The following is a 20,061-nucleotide window of genomic DNA, read 5'->3' on the forward strand; positions in this document are numbered from 1 at the left end:
TTACATTTATTTGTTGAGAAATTTCCAGAGTTTCATTGAAGAAATCTCAGCCGAAGGAAAAAGGTTCCGAACTGCTTTCCCCTTCACATGTTTCGAGCCCATTGGAATCTCTTTTGATGTTTGCTGTTTGTGCCATAAACACTTCATCGACACTTTGCCCAGTGTCCGTCCACAGACCCAGTTTCCATCCCACAGGCTCCTTTAAGACCCCGGCCCGACCCGATGCCCAAGCCCAAGCCCAGCTACGTCCTACGTCCATGTGTCCACTCGTCCACATCCACACTGGGATGTGCGATACATCAAACATGAGCTGCATTTGTTGCTGCTGGCCATTCCCATTCCCATTCCCAGTCCCATTCCCCTCTATAGAGGAGCTGAGAGGCATCAGTTTCAGCTGCTGGCAGCCAGCCGCTTGCTACACTTTCCTTTCAGGCCAAGAGTTGCGGAAGCGAACATTTAATTGACTTGGCGTGTTAAGCGTTGCATACCAGCACATAACAGCAATCAACCGACAAACAACTTGTGGGACGTGCAGCAGAGAGGACACTCCAACAGCCCGACTCCCGACTCCCGACGACGACACACTTTGGCCACTTAGTGAGGGATTCCGGTGCTCCGGCAGCGTAACTCCCCAGACTGCAGTTTGGCATTCGAACAATGCCAAGTAGCTACAAAGTTTATTGAGCGCATCTGATTGAGCGCATCATCATCAGCTTCAGTTTCAGTTTCAGTTTCAGCTGCAGCTTCTGGCTCAGCCTCAGTCTCATCAGCCAACGAGGGAAGCGGAGATGCTTGGGATGGTGTGGAGTGGCAACAGATGGAGCTTAGCTATGCGTGGCATGGCATGGCCTTAGTCTCAGTCTCAGTCCCAGTCCCAGTCTGTGGCTTGGCCAGTGCATCCTCTGCCCATTAGCACTGTCACTTTTTGCCACTGGAAACGCATATCATTTACAAAAACAAAAACCCAAAGCCCAGAGCCCCACAGTCCACAGTCCACAGACCACAATGAAACCAGGCAGTCATAAGCCGATTACCATCAAGCCGCGGACACGTGAACACTGAGACAGCGGACAGTGGACAGTGGACAGCGGACAGAGGACATTCGAGGTCAGGCACATCTCACAGTTGGAGCCTCCAGCTGACATGGGTGTTCAGTTTCGGTTACATTTCAGCAAGAAATTCACGCGTTGTAAACTTAAGCAGCAAAATCAATTAGCGGACAATGTACTGAAGACTCCTCCTTCGAGAATTTCTGATGTGTCAGCCCCCCACACTGGGGATTGGGAATGAAGATCATTGTTAGAGTGATCGCATGAGCCGAAGAGAAAGTAAAATGCTGTCGGGCTGCCCAGTTACACTCCAGCTACCGCGGCAGCACCTTCCAGCCTCGTGGCAGAGATCGATCGCGTGTGATCTCTGTGGCAAGATCTCTGGTGAAACGCTTGGGCAAGGTGGCAATCTAACCTTTTTGCTGTCTTGCTGTCTTGCTGCCTTGCTGTTTTGCTGTCTGCCAAACAATCTTACAAGCCTCAATTAGCAGGCACAACAGCGAAGATCGCTGAGGATCAGTTAACCTTGGGGTTTTCGTGTGTGATCCGAGATAGGAAATCAGTGGCACAACAGACAACAGGTGCAACAGGGGCCAAGAAACATTGTTTCCCACTCTGTGATCTCTGTGGGCCGTGGGCAGCAGCTGCCGCTTCCTCCCTCCCCCAAAATAATCTCTGTTGGCACATCAATTGGTGGTTCAAGGTGTCAAGTGTCTCGTGGAGGCATGGATGGCTGGATGAATGGATGGCCTCATAGAAAAGTGCGTGACGTGTCCGTGTCCGTGTCCGTGTGGTTTGACGCTTGTTAATTAAATTTTAACGCAACGCACTTTTGGGTTGATTCAACCCTGGAGCCGACTCCACCGTCCTCCCCCCCCCTTATGCGACAATCCGCCAAACAGTCATTGACTTTTGTCAACGCCTGCCACCCCATGGAATGGAGTGCGAGCATTCCGTGTGAGCTTTGTCAGCGCCACTAAGTTTTGGAGTGTTACCCAGAGAGATGTGGAGCTGGTTGCTGGTAAGCTGGAGTCGCCACTTGGCATCAAAGTATCTCTGCCAGAGAGAGAGAGAGAGAGAGAGAGCGAGCGAGTCGCGACCTGCCCCGGGCACAGGCCAGGAAAGGATTCGCGCCAAACCCCAAACCCCAAAACCCAAAGACGAATCCCGAATTCCCCTTTCCATTCCGTTTGTAGTTCGTTCTGGGGCTCCTTGCTGCTGTTCTGCTTTTTGTGTGAAGAAATGAAAACTTCGATGCTTAAAGGTTTAACGAACTCTCTCGCTCTTCCCCCAACTCTCTCTCACTCTCGGACGGGAATATCTCCCCTGTCAGTCAGAGCCCAGGACCCCGGGATATGAGCACCACAAACGTCTCTCTCTCTCTCTTGGTCTCTCTCTCTGTCGCTGTCGCTGTTGCTGTTGTTTTGCCTTTGACGTTTGCTGCTGCATGCAAAAAAAAAAAAAGAAGAGAAAAAACAAAAAGAATCTGTTGGCTGGGGTCTTGGGGTTTGCTGCCACACGCGCGCGTTGCAAGTGTAATTTTTACTTTCACCCTTGCCTCCTCCACACTCCACCGGGGATTGGGTTTGGCATTCTCCCATGTGAGCCGCCCTCCCACCCACCACTTGTACCCATGGTAATGCGGGGCGGGGAGTGGGGATGGGGTTGATGACGATGACGATGACGATGATGATGACATTCATTCATGCCCAAGAGCTACTCCTAATGGAACACACACAAACAGGCAGGAGGGAGCAGGCGGACATGGAGATACTCCTCACTGTCAGGGAAAAGGATTGCAAGGAGCGAGAGAGAATGACTGGACGTGGGTTTGGGTTTGGGTTTGGGGACTCTGCAGAATCAATCTTTCATTTATTTTTCATTTCCTTCAAGGGAATCAAAAGATCATTAATGAATTGCATTGCATTGACCAGTGGGTGGGATCAGGAAGAGGCTTTTGTGTGTGCTATGCCTCAGTGTGGCAAGGGCCAGTGACCTTGTGACTCAACCCGGCACCCGGCACCTGCCACCACTCCTCACCCCTATGCAGAGGCTTAAGAAATTATGCACAAAGTAAAAGGCGCTTGAGTGCACAAAATAAAGAAGATGGAGACGCCCCCAAGCCCCAAGCCCCAAGCCCATCCTGATGGCAGGAATAAAAAAATACAAAAAAAAGGTGACCCATGCCCAATGCTAGATGCATGAGCCATGTGGCATGTAGCATGTGGCATTGTTCTGTTCTGAGGGGAGTCGAAACAATGCAACTGGAATGCTGCCTACTGATCCCTCCTGGGTGCACCAACCATTCCGTCCATCCATCCATCCATCCATCCATGTAATTATGTGGAGCATGTGTACCCGGGATGTAGTTTGCTTTTCACACAAAAACAAATATTATGTGGGGGAGCAGCATCTTGAAGTCCTGCTCCTGAGAATCTTCTGGGGTGACTTTGGATTTGCCTTTGCATAATTTGCTGCCAAGTGTAAATACATTCGAGAGTTGGAGAAAACATGGAAAAACAGACAGCGAGAGAGATCTTTGACCCTCAGGTGCAGGTTGCTGTATGCAAAACACACAAAAAAGAAGCAAGAAGCCAGCAGCCAGCCTCAACCTACAACACCAAAAAGATCCTTAGGATACATAAGAGACTCATTAAATAGAAGTTTTTCCTGGGTTTTTAATTACTAATTGGCTTAGGGGTAGGCTTGCCACTTCAATTCTCAGAGCAGAGCCAGGAAAATAGCTTTCGAGTTGCACTTGGACTTTAAGAATTTTGCCACAAACCAACACACAATTCCATGAAAGCTCCAGGCAAGACCCACAATTTCAATGCCCAAACACCAAATCGAAATAAAACAATTTTGTTTTCTCAGATCAACGTAACATAATAAATAACATGTAAAATAATTTAATTAAACCAGCCCCGCCCTTTGTCCCCTTTGCCCCTGTGTCTTGTTTCTGTTTGTTTAAAATGGAATGCGCGTCTGACTATTGATAATGCTGAAGAGTTTTATGTCATCGCTTTCATCGCTGTCGAAGCCATCCAGGCTGAAGCACTCACTGGAGCGATACAGTTGCTCGTCATCCTTCTGAGCCTTGAATGAGACATAATAATGGCGATCGGGGTCTCCCTGGCAGTTGCCACGACGGAAGATCTTGATCAGATTGCCGAGGGTCTGGCGAATAAGTCGTAGAATATTTTTAGCTTGCACAGGCATGATTGATCCTTCACTAAATGGAAGGGAATATATATTACTGAAGCAAGCCCAAAATGTTGCTTTACTCACCTGAAAATCTTTTGACGATTTTGGGGGACTTCGGTTTTTAAAGTTTTCTCCAAAAATACAAAGCAAGTCAACGCTTGAAAATCGAACGCAAAAGACAAAGCCAACGCTGTGTGGCTGGGGGACAAAGTGGATAGAAAGGTGAGTCTAAGAGTGTATGTTTCTGTTTTTGTGCGAAAAGTGAAAGCGTAGAAATTGACAAAATGTTCACAAATGAAAACGACACTTTAGCATGAAGGCAGCAAGAGAGAATGCCGCCAGAGACCTGGATACCAGAATCCAGAGACGAGCAGGAAAAGCAATGAACATGCAGCACATCCAATGAAGCTTATCACGAGAGAGGGGCCAGGGCGGGGGCCTTGGCTGAATGGGTTGAGGATATGCATAGGATGGATGCGAGATAGCGCACATCATGGTTTCACCTTTATCCCCGCTGCAGTATCTAAGCGGACAACAAAAAACAAACCCCACTGCACTGCACCCTTCCTGATGTTTTCATTTTACTTTCTTGCTGGCAAGGAAATGAAACAAAAATGTGGAAAACAGAGGGGGAGGTTAAACTGCAGGCAAATATTCTGTTGAAGGATATAAAGATGCAGCTGGGGAAACTAGCATGGATCTGCCCCATTTCTACACACACACTCCTCAGTGATGGTGCATTTTGGTGCATCCTTTCACTTTGGAACGTCCGCTTCACTCGCACTTGTTGACAATGCGAAGAAAGGAGCAGAGGCAGGACACGGACACGGACACGGACACGGCCAAGTCAATGCACCCAACCGAACAATCAACGAAAGCGAGTGACAACAAGGCGAATAACCAGAAGCAAAAGCAGATCGAGTAAGAGAAAAAGAAGGAAAACAAGGGGAACAGCCACTCGGACACACACACATTTGCATGGAAGGGTTGCTGAAGGATATATGTAGGACTGGGACACGGTTCTTAATTGGTTCAACTCTCAGTGTTTGGAGAGCTGGATCCCCTGGAGGATCTCTATTAAAGTATCAAGAAAGATAATTTCAGATTAGTTGGGGAAACTTGAAGGGAAATTCTGAGAAGGCATCTCCCAGAGAAACTCCAAAGAAGTAGACGCTAAGGAATCTCTTAAGGTGGGGGAATGGGGAATGGGAAATGGGGAAGCAGCTGCAGCCACACTCTGGAGTTGCACAAACGGAAGAGGCGAATGCAAAATTCGAGATATGTTTTCTAATTACTTGTTCGCACTCGTGCATCATCCGATGGTTGGATGGATCTGGACGAGGGCACAGGGACTCCGGCGATCTCCGGCTGTTGCAAATGGAGTTCGGGGAGTTGGGTGTCTCGGAGGCTGAGTGAATTGGCGACACATAAATTGTAAATATGATAGAAGAACATGCAACACTTTGTGTGCTGCCTGCCTGCCTGGGGTTGTTGCTGCCTCCCCGCCTCAGCATTTCAGCATATAATTATCGCAATGCGTTTCTGTTGTGGCTGCTGTTTCTGCTGCAGCTTCTGTTGCACACGCGCCATGCAGGCATGCAGCCATGGAGCCACGCAGCCACTCGACACTCGAGGCTGGCATTGGGGCATGCAGCATGGAGCATGGGACATGGAGTGTTTAGAGTAGGCATGGCCTTCCTTCTGTTTACCCCATTAAAGTTATGTTGCAGCTGCACATTACTTTTCTTGTTGCAGTTGCAGTTGCAGTTGCTCTGCTTGTCCTTCGCCCTGTGTGTTGTGTGCGGTGTGCGGTGTGCGGTGCGTGCGTGTGTCTCTAATTAAGTGCCCCATCGGGGTCACCACAGCCACAAGCCACCAGCACAACCGCCACCCAATCAATCAGCGAAAGTCACTTGAGAGAGTGAGCGAAAGACACTGGCAGGGAGGACGAGATAAGGAGAGCAGGGAGAGGCATGAAAAGAGTGAGAAAAGGAAGCAAAGCAAAGAAAGACTTCCGCCACGCATCCATCGTCGGGGGGCTGGCAAGATGCTTGATGGATTTTCCACTCTTCCTCATTGCTGCATCATTGCCTCACATGCCACACCCTCAACCATGTGGCAACTTCACTTCACTTTCCTTTCAGCAAGCTGCATGGAAAATGTGCCCACGGGGCATGGCAGGGAAAATTATGAAAAAAACAGAGACACAAACAACCACGACTTGAGGATGTACTTTAATTTTTGACTTGCAAATATAAATTGCACAATGAAAGCTTTGCTTTAAGTTGTTGCCTCTACTGCAACTACAACTTCTACAGCTTAAACTACTAGCAACGAGAAGGGACGAGTGAGACGCTTCTTACGCGTCACAACTTTTATACCCGGCACTTCATCAGCACCTTAGCGGCTATTTGTCAAATTTTACATATTTTCTTTATCTGTCATCTACATCAGAAACACTACTCACGCCAACACGCTCCTTTAGCTCGCCACCCTCCCCTAGAGCCACCCACTGCAGAGTCAGGGCAGAGACGCTGCAGAGGCAGAGACGTGTCTGCGCGAAGCAGATTGTGAATGAGAGAATGTGCAAAAAACAAATATAAGCTGCGGGACGGGGTGGGCGGACAGACGGACAGACAGACAGACAGACAGACAGACAGACATGGTTCTATCGACTCGGCTATTGGTGCTGATCAAGAATATATATACTTTATGGGGCGGAAACATTTCCTTCTGTGCGTTACAAACAACCGTTATTCGCACAAATACAATATATCCTATTTACTCTTCGAGTACCGGGTATAAAAAGTCTAATATTAGCGCATAATGGAGGTTACTTCTTACTTACCTAAAATATATTTATTAATTTTATTTCGATTTATTTTGAAATATATATCTGAATGCCGTGCAGTTGAAATACTTTGTGATGTTTCAATCGGGCGATGTTTCCCTTTTGTTTCTGAAGTTAAAGCTGCAGCCTACCTAGTATGGGGAACAAACTGCGCGTCATGCGGCAGCACCCATCGGTAGCAAACCTGCACAACAAAACGGCATGCCCTTTGCTCTCCACGTGCACTGTTGGGTAGGTCTTCAAATTGTGAAACAGTAGAGGAAAAACAGAGAGTAGAGAGACAACAAAAGCAAGCAAACTAACCAACGAAAGGGGCAGAAAGCTTACGCACATACGAGTATTCCACGTGCGGGTGTACATATGGGAAGGATGTTGTTTAAGGCAACAGAACAGTGCAGCACAGAAAGTTTACCCTAGGATCCCGACGGAGGTAAGAAGCGGTTTTCCCTCTGCACGGGGTAGCTCAAGAGGGTCTCCCCCATCCCTCCACGTTCCGTTGCTAGGACCCACGGGAGCCCAGGGAGAGCCTCAAGAGTGCTGTGCCCAAGGTTTCGAGTGCTACGCCCCCTGGTATTTTCAATCTTGTACCTTTGGGTCCCTTTCCGCTCCATCGTGCACTGCAGTACCCTTACTCCCTTCCGCACTGCTATACCGACGCACTGCCTTACCCTTGCACCCCTGCTCCCTGCTCCCTGCTCGACGCCCACTCATTTCTTGCTGCGCCTGCCGCTTGTTGTATCTCTGGCTGTTGACAATGCTCCCCATGCGTTAGGGGTTTTTGATGTTTCCACAGTGGTCCGTCCCCAAACCCTAATCTCCCCTGCTGCAGATTCAAGTGCACACGCAGAGAGCTTTAGTAATTCCAGAAGCACAAAGAAGAAGCTCAAAAAGAGACAGAGAGAGAGAGAGAGCCCGCCCCTCTCTGCTGGAAAGCTCGATTCAATTTGTTGAGTAGCTAAATTTAGACGCTAATTTGGGGACCTGCTGTGTGCCAAACGTGATCGTTCGTGTCCAGTTGCCCAGTTGCCCAGTTCTTAGCCTCCGTCTCGGGTTACACCTACTCCGCCGCGAACGAGAGAGAGAGAAAAAGAACCCGACTGAAATCTACTCAAATTACCAATTGCATTTTTCGCCTCTGTCTTTCGGCGGTTGCTGCTGCTGCTGAAAGAATCTCTGGGTAACTTCGGTGGCATTATCATCGTCAACTTTATTATATTTTTTATCCCGTGAAGGAGCTTCTTTGGGAGAACTGCGTGACCTTGTTGGGGCGAGCATATGGCATATGGCATATGCAGGCACCGGCATAACTAGGTCTCCGATCAACCGATTGATACTATTCCTTATCAGCAGGCATTTTACAGGCAGCTTAAGCTCTACGGGTGTACAGTTGAGCCTGGGCTAAGGTAGAATGGAACCTTGCACTTGGCAAATAATAATTCACGGGCAAAACAAAACGTGTTCTGTTTGAATGATCATCTAAATCCAACTCTCTTTTAAGCTCGGAATACTTATTCTCTCTTCAAGTCTTTAATGAAACGCTCTCAAAAGTATTCCAAATCACCAAAAGGGTTTATAATTTATTGATGCTTCTATCCTGAAAATTTGAAATTTTGAAAACTTTTTGAAATGAAAATCAGTAACCTGTCCGGGAACGACGGGCTGGGGTGTTTCTCAAATTGTATCGGTGCTGGGTAGTCATGTTCTTAGGAGGAGTCTCTGGTGGATCATCTGCCATCGGAGCTTGGGAGGGGCGAGGCACAGGCCCAGTCACAGGTTTCTTAAGCACTTCAATCAGAATCAATATGGCCAGTATAAAGGCCAAGGCAAACTTTAGAGTGTTGCGGTGCTCCTGCACCACAGTCAGGACCTTTTCAGCATGGACCAGCATACTGCAACTGCATTTAGAGGGATTCATTATATATTATGAATTTAAATTCGATTTTACTTGGGTTTTTTTTTCTTTTACCTGCAGGAAGTTTTGTTTCTCAGTTTTTGTTTGTAGTTTTGGATTTGTTTCCACTGGTAGTCGCTTAGTAATGAATTCTACTTGATATGTGTGTTCAAAGCTGTTGAACTTTATGGAGTAGACTGCTTTTCGGAGATGATTTGATTATGATTTTAGTTTGTAAATTCAAGGGAAGTGTGTGATAAAATGTTTAACATTAAAAAATTAATAGATAGTGAGGCTTTTGAATCCCATAATCATACTTTAGAAGTCATTTCAATTCTCTCAAGCATATGAGCATCTTTCTTTCATACTAATTCCTTTAATAATGATCTTCTTACCCTCCTACCTATCTCCCTCTGTCCTTTATCTGAATAATAATCTTGCCAAACCACTGAAAATATCATCTGCCACAGCCCGACTTCGTGGCTGCTTAGACGACAGTAAAGTAGCTGAAATTATGATGAGAATACGGGTACAAAAGTGGCCAGGCACATTCCACAAAGAATGCTTCTCTTACCTATGTAAAAGGAATCTACAAAGTGTGATCAGATGAAGTAAGTTCGCTGCATGTTCGAGTTTCAGTCCTTGGAATGCGAGGCTTCTGTAATCATTCCTTACACCTGAATGAATCATCATTGAAATTGATCCAAGTCCAGTATTATGGCTGGGATACACTCTTACTGTGTACCCATACGAGCAAGAGCACAAAAATCTGACTTTCTGTTCATCCATCATCAAATGATTTCAGGGTACAGGTACTGGGCACTCCTGCCTGATTCTTTGGATCAGCCAGCCAGACGTATTTCTTGTTTCTGCTTTATTTTTCAATTAAATTAATGCTCAGTTAAACCTTAGCAAAACGTAGAGAAAAAACCCTTTGGCCATGGCAGAGTCAAAGTCAGGAACATAGTCGGAGTCGCAGTCAGAGTCGCAGTTAGAGTCCAGGAACTTTGTTGAATTAGCGGCAATTAATCACAGCGACATGTGTGGATTGTGTGTGGCATGCTGAAAAGCCGTAGCGCTGAATGCGGCATTTACTTGCCGCACTCGAGCGTGCCGCCAAGCGGTCAAAGTTCCGGGAAGCCCCCAAACCCCCAACCACCCAACCATCCATCCAATGACTGGCTGGCTGGCTCGCTGTGGCACCTGCTCCTATTTGTATTTCTTGTTCAACATACTACTCCATGAAGAGAGTAAGAGAGACAGGGATGGCATTTCTGCAGGTGTACAACTATGTCTACTAAAATTCCTTGATTCCTGATAAAAGTCTATGCATCATGGGTAGCAGTAATTATTTAAACTAAACTAAACAAATATCTGGCAGAGTAAGGGATCTCCAAAAGATGCGCCTGTAACAGTAATTGTATCTACTTTCCATGTATTTATTTTGTATTTTGCTTATATTTAACTTAAATGAACTTAAAGTACAAAGAATTGAGCTCATGTAATGTGTTTGTTCGATCGTTGTGGCTGGTTCTTTCCTCTCGGCGATTGCTTCTAGTCCCTAACTTCGTCTCTGTTACTTTCTCTGTTAACTCTACTGCTGGTCTCTCTGGCATCCCACATAGATTCGACAGAAAAGATAACAGCAGACATCTCTACATATAAGCTCTCTGTGTTTGCCACTTTGTGATTATTTGACTCACAGAGATGCCTAATCTGTAAACATTAACAAAGAAGTTTATTGAGCTGTCACATGGCAGCCAGCTGTAACAGAGTAACAGCGCTGTTAGCAGCCCAGTTTAACAGCCTGTTAATGCTTCTCCACCAACAGCCCAGTTGCAGCGCACTGTAACCCTCCGACCATGTGTTAAAAGCAGTAGACAGGCTGCACTCTATAACAGCACACTGTTGGCGCGCTCTCTTAACTCGCTTTAACAGCGTTCTTAGAATCCACAAGGCTGTAGAGCTGTGGGATTTAATTTCCCACAATGAGTATTAATACTTGTGCGCTTATTTCTTTTGCAGATCGAAGCAGTGCGAGGAGTAGGAGTCAACCATGTGCCATGGAGAGCCTGGGCCTGGGAAGCAGACGCAACAACAGCGGCAACTCCAACGCGGGTCCGACGACGGGCATCATCACTGCCAACCCTGTGAATTCCACCAGCGGGAGTGCGGGTGTGGGAGTGCCAGTGGGTGTGGGAGTGGGAGTGGGCGCAGGAGTGGGAGTGGGAGTGGTTGGAGGACACAGCCATCACCTGGGAAAGGTTCTGGTCCACTCGAAGATGAAGCATCAGCATCCCGCCAATCAGAACTATTACACGCAGCAGCAGACCCAGCTGCAGCGACTCAAGCAGCAGCAAAAGCTCCAGCAACAACAGCAACAACAGCAACAACAGCAGCAGCAGCAGCTGGAGGGGATTCACGGGGTGGGTGTGGCTAAGCACTGTCTGCAGTTTCCACCGCCACCGGACTACCCGCCGCCGGCAGCAGCTGCAGTTGCAGCAGCAGCGGCAGCAGCAGTCTCCTCGGCGGCAACCGGCGGGGTGTCCACCTCGCTGCTGCTGGAGCGGAATGGAGGCAGAAGACAGCTGCTGCCCCGCTATCCGGATCCCGATCCGGATGCCATTGAGATCTGCAACGAACAGGAGACCTCACCGCACCACCTCAAACAGCTGGCGGCGCGCCAGAGCAAGACACTCGGCAGGATCCACACGCACCACCAGCAGCACCACCAACAGCAGCAGCAGCAGCAGCAGCAGCATCCACTGCAGCACCATGTCCACCATGACTACTCCTACGCGTACTATGAGCCAGGAGCTGCCATGCGCCATTCGAATGTGCCCCGGCCGGAGGGAGCGGCGGCAGCCACCAAGGCCGGTGCCGGCTCAGCGTCAGCAGCGTCTGCGGCAACGGCTGGAACATCCACCAACTCCTCCTGCTCCAGCTCGTCCTCATCCAGCGAGCCGCCGCCGCCCAACTCCATACGCGCCCTGCTGTCCAAGGGCAAGAAGAACAAGCAGCTCGTCTCCCCGGCCACCCTGCAGTCCTACCAGACGCGCTACCACAAGCTGGCCACCGCCTCCCGTCTGGGCCTGGGACAGAGCGAGAACTTTTACGAGGAGATCAATGCGGCCGCCCTGCAGTCCTCCTCGGCCATGATCCCAAAGCCATCGTCCCACCAGCAACAGCAGCAGCAGCCGCAGCAGCAGCATCAGCTGAGGGGCGCTGTGGGCTCCCATTCGGCGGGTTCGCTCAATCAGACGCTGGTCGAGGAGGAACAGCGTCGGGTGCAGAGTCGCCACCACAAGATTCTGGGCGAGCTGAATCTCAGCGTGGAGGCCATGCTCATGCCGGAGAGTCCGCCCAAAGTGTCACAGCAGCCCAGTGCCACGGGGGAAGGCAGTGGCAATGGCAGTGCCACAACAGACAGTGGCCCGCCCCTCTGTCCCTCTGCCACGCCCCCCAAGCCCACTGTCTGCGTGACGGCGGCCAGCGGACAGCCGTCAATGCTGCTGGCGCGACTCGCCTCCACATCGGCGGACAACATCTGTGATAGCAGCGAAACTGGAAGCGGCGGCGTGGAGCAGCTGCTGCTGGCCACGCTCAAGACGGCTCCGGCGGCAGCCACCACCTCCGGGGGCACGGGCACCGCCTGCGACCTGGACAGTGGCTTCAGCGGCAGCAGCGGCGCCAGTTATATCGGCAGCCTGCGCCTCACCAAAACGCAGCACATCAAGTGCGCCCGCCAGACGCCCACAGCCTCCGCCACAATGTCCACGATGGCCACACAGAGCTGTCGATCCTTTCAGCGGGCAGCCACTGTCTACGATGAGGCGGGCATGGGCGTGGGCAGCGGCAGCGGCAGCGGCAGCACCTTCCTGACGCGCGCCTCCTGCGGCCGACGCATACTCAGCTGCGCCCGCATCAGGGCTGCCGAGGATCCAGGACCAAATCATCATCTAAATTTTAATCATAGAACGGGTGTACAGCTCATGACGCCTGTGGCAACGGCAACGGAGTCGAAGGCGCGCAGCTTCTGGAACCGCAAGGGTTGGCGTAAGCTGCCCGGATTCTCGACGTCCACATCGAGCATCAATGATGCGGGTCTGCAAGGTGAGTGGACAACAAATTTAAATTAATCGAGCTGAGACTCAGCACCCTCTAGATCTGGAGGGGAACTAGCGCCATCTATTCCATCTATTGTTGAGCACTTTTGCTGCTACCCACCTACAGATGGTGCTTCTGTATAGAGTGTGCCTAAGCAATGACCCCATCCGTTTTTAGCTTTTAACTTTATTCCCCAGTGCTTTTAGCAATAGTTAATCTTTATTTTTGGTTAGTTAGGGTTTCGTTTTTATGTGGAAAACACATTAAAAAATTCTTTAGCTTGGCATAGTTCCAACAGCGCCATCTGTTGGTTGTTTTAGAGAAACTCTTGACCGCGTAGTGGCGATTGGCGTCTGCACGTTCAACCCGAAAGCGGTAGATGTCGTCGCTTCTATTTTCATGTTTTGCTTGCGCGTCTCACAGATGTCGCTGCTGCTTGATCGCTGGGCAATGCTCAGGCCATGCCCCACAGATGCCGCCAGTTGCTCGTAATGGAGGGAGGCAACTGGAGCACATTTTTCATTTTTCCGTACCATCTTATCGCGGCTGCCTGCCTGGCCCCCCCGGACGGATCCCCTTTGGCATGGCAGCAGTTTGTTCTTTTTTTTATTTTTATCAGCAGCTCACTGGCATGCACAACGTAGCAAGCGGGAAGGGAGGCAGTCAGGGAGGCAGGCGGCACTGACAGCCAACCCAACGATCCATGATTTTTGTGTGGCACATGCTCTGGTGGCTGTGCTGTGCTCTGCTCTGCTGTATGGCTTTTGCTTTTGCTTTTGCTTTTTCTTTTGCCCAGTGCTTGGACGAACCCTCGCATTCGGTTTGCTCGGTTGTATTTTTCGCTGCTGGCGGACTCGCGGACTCACTGCCTGACTGGCTCTGGCTCTGGCTCTGGCACTGGCTCTGACTCGAGCTCTGGGGGCTCTATTCAAATTCACATTCACGCTCGGCATTCGTTGTGGATGTGGTTTTCAGTAGAATCGATCTTGTCGGGCATGCCGCATGCTTTTTTTTTTTGTGTGCCATTCGCTTCCCAGTTGCTTTCGAGTCGCGCGCGCTCGCCGGTTCCCACAAACAAAACAAAACATAAACTTTAATTCCTTTGACAATTTTGTTTGGTGCTTTTTGCAAGTGCAAGTGGATGACAAATATTATTTAATTAATTGTTAAATCACCTGTGTCTGTGCACTCTGCCTGAGAGTATCTCCTGTAGCTGTGTGTGTCTGTGCGGCTATCTTTTGATTACTCCACAAAACACAGCAACAACAAAAAAGACACTGAGAAATTGTGATTGTGATTGGGATTGGGTGATTCCCTTCGCTTCAGCTACAGCTTCCAGCTTTGAGGGGAGGCGTTGACACTTGATTTGTACTCGCACTCGGCTGTATTGATTTATAAATAATGCCCCGGCCGAAAATGTTCAGTTAATCAGCGAGCGATTTGTTTAAAAATTCCATCCAAATTATTAATGTGCGTCTTTGCGTCGTCGGGCTATAATTAGCTGTGATACGAGAGCGGGTAAAAGTGATGCAATTGCTGTACGACCTCCCGATGATCCATGACTAGAAAGAGACACATCACAGAGAGAGAGAGAGACAGAATGGCATTTCAATTGATTAAATCCGCTCTGGATCAGCAGCAGCAGCAGCAGCAGCAGCAGCAGCAGCAGCAACACCAGCAATCGCTGAGGCGCCACAGCCATTTGGGTCTGCCACACCAACATGCCACAGGAGTTGTCCTTCTGAAATGTGGGTAAACGTATACCAACCTATTGCTACTTATATTTCTACCATAAAACACACAAACTGAGTGCATAACGGAACGGGGAATTGCAGTGCTCTGGACCAGCCGTTGGCCAGATGATTCATTCCATATCCACCTTCCCCGTACCCCACCATACCTAGGTATAACCTGCCCGTTTGCCACACTCGTTGTGTCTTGCCAAATTGTTGTTGAAGCTATTTTTGTGCGTAATTTGCTATTGGATTGGAATGACTCACTAGTAGTATGATTTGTAGTTGCTCTTGACGGGCACCGGGACGGGACAAAAATAAACGAATTTCAATCCATTTATATTTATATTTATATTTATATTATATTATTTTTTGTTTAAGATTAAATCTGTAGAAAAAGGGCAAAGTTGATGCAAAAATAAATGTAAGCAGAATACAGGAAATAAGCGAATAGCCATTTGGGTATTAATTACGTATTTGGTGGATCTCTAGAGACATCTAAAGCTACAATGGTGCTATAGGGGGAGTAAGTAAAAGTATCTAGAGAGATATCTTTTAGAGGTATCAACGGAAACCTTGCTCGAACAGCAACAGAAACAACGGATCAGAATGCTAACAGAAATGTAACTAAAAACCATGTTTAGGACAATCCAAATACGAGCAGAAGACACATTCGATAATAATAATTAATATAACAATTAACTACAGAGTAGAGCAAAGAATTTTTCTTTAAAAACTAGCAAAAGTTAGTGCTATCTACAGAGCAAAAGGATAAGCCACAGTTGTTGCATTTGCAGCTAAATTAAATTTGCAAAACACACAGCCACAGCACGAGTTCAAGAGCAACAAATCATCATAGAGTAGCAGCAGCAACAACCATCTGACATTGGTTCATGCAGAGATGCGTACTCTGGAAACATTTTAGTGGCCGAGTTGCTTGGGTCAATGCCCAGTGACACGCACATTGTGTGCAGCTGTAGGTTTCCATATAGAATGCGAATATATGTATAGGTACTTACCTCCATTCTACATTTCTCGATCATCGACAGAGACACAGAGCAGAGCAGACAGAGTGCAACAGACTAACTTGAAATAAATTCGAAATAAATGCGTATACTTAAAGCTGTCAAAGCTCTTTACTGTTGTTGATCTAGTACCTCCCATCCCATCCCATACTCTCTCTCGCTTCTCCCTTTCGCGCTGCCTTGTTCGGGCTGTCCAAAAATTAATCATCAGGTGGGGGGGTGGTACGTGGGTTTGCAATTAAAAAACAGCACTTCAAAGTATTTATACAGATGCCTGGAGAGCACAGCCAAAAAATTGCCAAGCAAGATTGTAGTCGCCCAAGAGATATCCTATAAATATTTCGACGCACCACTAAGAGGGAGCAGTAATATTTGTGGAGCTTTTTTAAATACTTTTCATCTAACTTATTTTGTTTATATTTATAGTTTTCATTATTAATTTTGTATTATAAATTGATCGAATGTGTTCCAATATACACCTCACACACACACTGGCACACACATATATGAGGTAAAAAAAAAAATACAAACAATTCGAAATATGTAGTTCCTTTTTTTTTGTACTTTTCTCTCCTTTCTTCTCTTGAAATTAGTTCCTAGAAGCCCATTCAATTATTCATCATAAAAATGCGAAAGAAAAAACCAAAAGCGCATAAAATAGGGTGAAGAGAGAGAGCGAGAGAGAGAGGGAGAGGGAGAGCAAGAGTAAGAAAATTATTATTGCACTTTTGTTGTGGCGAGCAATTGCTGTTGACTTTTGCTGTTGCTGCTGTGGTCCATCGTTGATGATTGTTGGGTGTCGGTTGTCGGTTGTCGGTTGTCGACTGTTGTATCATTGCTGTATCCTCAAATATGTGTCTGGTGGCATTGTGGCATTAGCAGCGCGTGTCTGAGTGCCGCTCTAACTAAGCACTCGTTAATCAATGTCGCCACAGAGTCCCACTCGCCACAGAGTCTCATCAGTGTCCAGTCCCCCCCATCATCATTCCAGTACCAGTGGCAATTAACTCTCTCAAAGCACTCGATGGTATCTTTGTTTACTCCTTTCCTTCATCATCATCTGATGATACTCTCCCCCTACTGTATTCATTTTCTTCACTTCATTTTAGGTATAGTTTAATAAATTCAGCAATTAAAGAACAAATCTTTTGCCAAATCTTATGATTAGCTGCAACGTAAAATGCACCATAATCAGAGTCAATGCAGCCAGATGTTGTTGTGCCAACGATTTTAAAATATCTTTGGAACATTTAAGATTATATTCAGCCATCATATTGGTAGGGAAAACACCCTTTTGCAGGTGTACTTTGTGGCACTTGGCCAGGCATAAGATGAGCCATCCGCATCAACCATTTTGAGCCCGTTCGTTGTTGTCCTCCCACTTCCACTTCCATTTCTGCAGTCACCACGACGCTGTCTCTGAATCCGTTTAGCATCTCCATCGTCGGCACAACAACTCCCCCCACATTCCTGCAGTACAGGGCAACTCTTTAGCCCCCCTTCAGCCAGCCCCCCCCTGGGCCAGAGACAGCGACAGAGACGTCGAGGGAGCAGGGAGTTTGTCATGTACGACACGAAATTCGTGTAGCCTTTGGTGGATTGGGATTTTTTTCCGTCTGTGCTGCTGCTTAGTGAAAGTGTTTAGACTTTGCCTGCAACTAAAAACAAGCAGTCGAAGAAGAGAAAAAAAAACAAAAACACAACCCAAAAGAAAAAGCAAAAGCAAATGTGCTCATTATTTAATTTTTGAAAAACTGTATTTACTTGGCATACTTTTTGCTCGGCAGCCGCTTCGAACACACCTCGGGATGGGATCGAATGGGATGGGGATGAGGCATGGGAGTTGCAGGGTATACACCGCAGCGTATGCGCAACATTAATTAAAATTCAAACCCACAAAAACAACACACAAAAAGAGAAGGAACAGCTTCAGCAGCGTTGTGTGTGTGTTTTTTGTTGCTTTTCCGTGGCATTTGTTGGCCAAAATTTGCATAATAACAAACCACAAAAGCAGCAAGCAGCCAGCAAGCAGCCAGCAGCCAGCAAACAATGTAACAAACGACAATCGTCGATCTAAAAGTTATCTGAAATTATAACAATGCTCATACGTACTGTTGTACTCACTGCAGCAAAAAACCCAAAAATAAACAAGTGACCGAAAAAGTTCCATCGGTTAATGTCCATTGAGATATGGAAACACTTTCCGCCGATTACCTTCCTCAAGGCTCACAGATTCACTCTGTTAAGGGGTTTGCCAATACAAACACAGTTCACAGAATATTTAGAATAATTTTGTATACATTTTTGACGAGAGCAAAGTTTGTGAATGGACTAAAGAGGGCAAATGGTCTCAGGGACAGGCGAGTGCCAAAACACTTTTTAAAATTGTATATAAATATATTTATTTCAATATATGGCAATTATGAATAGTTGTTGTGCGTTTAATGGCATATTTTGAACTGGTATTACCTTGAACCACCTTTGAGCAAAACATAACTAATTATCGTAAGTCGTATTATCCACACCACACACTCATTCTTATTGTAAGAAGAGTTTGCAGAGGTGCATGAAAAAGTTTTACCAGCATGTGCGGTTTGGGCCTCCAAAATTCTCCAAAAGCGCGAGGAGCACACGGAGTTAAGTAATCTTTCGCTCCCTTAACTGATGAGTGGGTAGACGAAGGCAATTTTAAAATTCATTCATCCATAATGAGGTGCTGTCTAATTATAATTAATCCCTGAATTTCCACGGATTTGTTGCTACTCGCAGATGCTTTTCATTCACTTAACAATTCTTGTGCAAATACTGTGTATTTTCCCACTTAAAAATAATTTCTTTATTCCAACTTTACCCTTCTCACATTGTATCCCATTTCAAGCGTAAGCGTTTCCCAAGTTTCCGTTTTATCTGAATGATTGAATGAATCTGAATATCAACTTTACCAATTAAAATAGGTTTTACGAGGAAATTCTCAGGATATTCTTGCCACATTGCCTTTTTTCATTGACTTTTCCCTCTTCTGTTGTTTGCCATCCTATAATTATCTCTCACACCGACAAAACCCCACAAGAAATATTTTATTTTGTCCTGTAAAGGCGAGAGAGAGAGAGAGTTTCCATTTCCATTGAATTTCGCAGATAGAACTACATTTATTTGTGCTATCAATTTGAATACGAATAGTGTTTAGAGCGAGTGTCTTGTTCCCTGTCTTTCAATCCATAAATTTAGCTAACTTTGCGTTGTCGTTGAAAGGAAAGTGGAACCGTGTTGTCCGCTGCTTCGGTTCTGCTTCTGCTTCTGCATCTGCTTCTGCACATCTATTTTGTAGGCCATGGCCAAGATGATTAATGGCCGAAATATACATACAATATATGTATGCCATATGGCTGAGGCACACGCGGCCAATTATCGCTGTCAATGCCAATTGAAAGCCATAAATTTGTGAGCCTCCTTTGAGAGCGAAGGCCGCAGCGCCTGCGCGCTCAAACTCCTTTGAGAGATCTACATTTTGCCAATTGGTTTTCGGTGTTGACACCATTAGGCCGCAACCATTCGGGGCTCAATCGCGTTGCATGGGATCTACGGATACAGTGAGGCCAGACTAAGTTGTCTTTGTCTGATTTAATTTCAATATTTGCCATGTCAATTCATTTAGTAAAAGATTAATCAAATATTTCTAAGAGTATATGCAAAATGGAAACGATTAGTGACAAGCTCCTGTGGCTTCTGTGAATTGGAACATTTCCTATGTTTTGGTTTTGGGAAACGAGAAACCAACAAAGTTATCAACTTCATTTATAACCTAAGCACACAGGGAGCTGGTGCATAATGCCATTGGTTGAAGTGCAATTAAGTAATAATTTATATTCAACCCAGCTGTGTAGCTGCTGTCTTTATTGGCATATTTTAAGGCACTCTTTGCACTATTCACTATTGATTTGGTATCCTAAATCCCAAAATAAAACGAATGCATCTGCAGTGGGCCTACGTCCGTTTCCTTTCGTTTTGTTTTGGGGGCTTCGTGTGGATCTTTTCGCGCTGAAGCCAATTAAAGTCACCACCAAAATAGTTGGCCAATTGTTGCACACACACACACTTCCCCCTCTACTGGCCAGCCCCCCACTTTACCCCACATCGGATCATTGCTCCACTTTACGTGATGCGAGAAAAAACGAGAGAGAGAAAAGTTCAAGCGAGATGT

General features: G+C 46.9%; 1 protein-coding gene and 1 long non-coding RNA gene across 2 annotated transcripts in view; one reads left to right on the forward strand and one right to left on the reverse strand.

The window, feature by feature from the left end:
* The window catches only part of LOC117580896, a 102,016-nt gene that overhangs the window by 10,854 nt on the left and 71,101 nt on the right, over window positions 1–20,061 (forward strand). The window contains exons 2-3 of the mRNA XM_034267656.1: window positions 11,021–11,125; window positions 11,213–13,108. Coding sequence (XP_034123547.1) covers window positions 11,059–11,125; window positions 11,213–13,108 — 1,963 coding nt within the window. The 5' untranslated portion in view covers window positions 11,021–11,058. The remainder of the gene's footprint in view (window positions 1–11,020; window positions 11,126–11,212; window positions 13,109–20,061) is intronic.
* Window positions 8,653–9,173, reverse strand: LOC117580897. Its single transcript, XR_004573611.1, has 2 exons — window positions 9,071–9,173; window positions 8,653–8,999 (listed from the first exon to the last, which is right to left on the reverse strand). It is a non-coding gene; the product is annotated as an uncharacterized LOC117580897 (long non-coding RNA).

The sequence above is a fragment of the Drosophila guanche genome, unplaced genomic scaffold, assembly GCF_900245975.1.
Source record: "Drosophila guanche unplaced genomic scaffold, DGUA_6, whole genome shotgun sequence".
Taxonomy (NCBI): Eukaryota; Metazoa; Arthropoda; class Insecta; order Diptera; family Drosophilidae; genus Drosophila; species Drosophila guanche.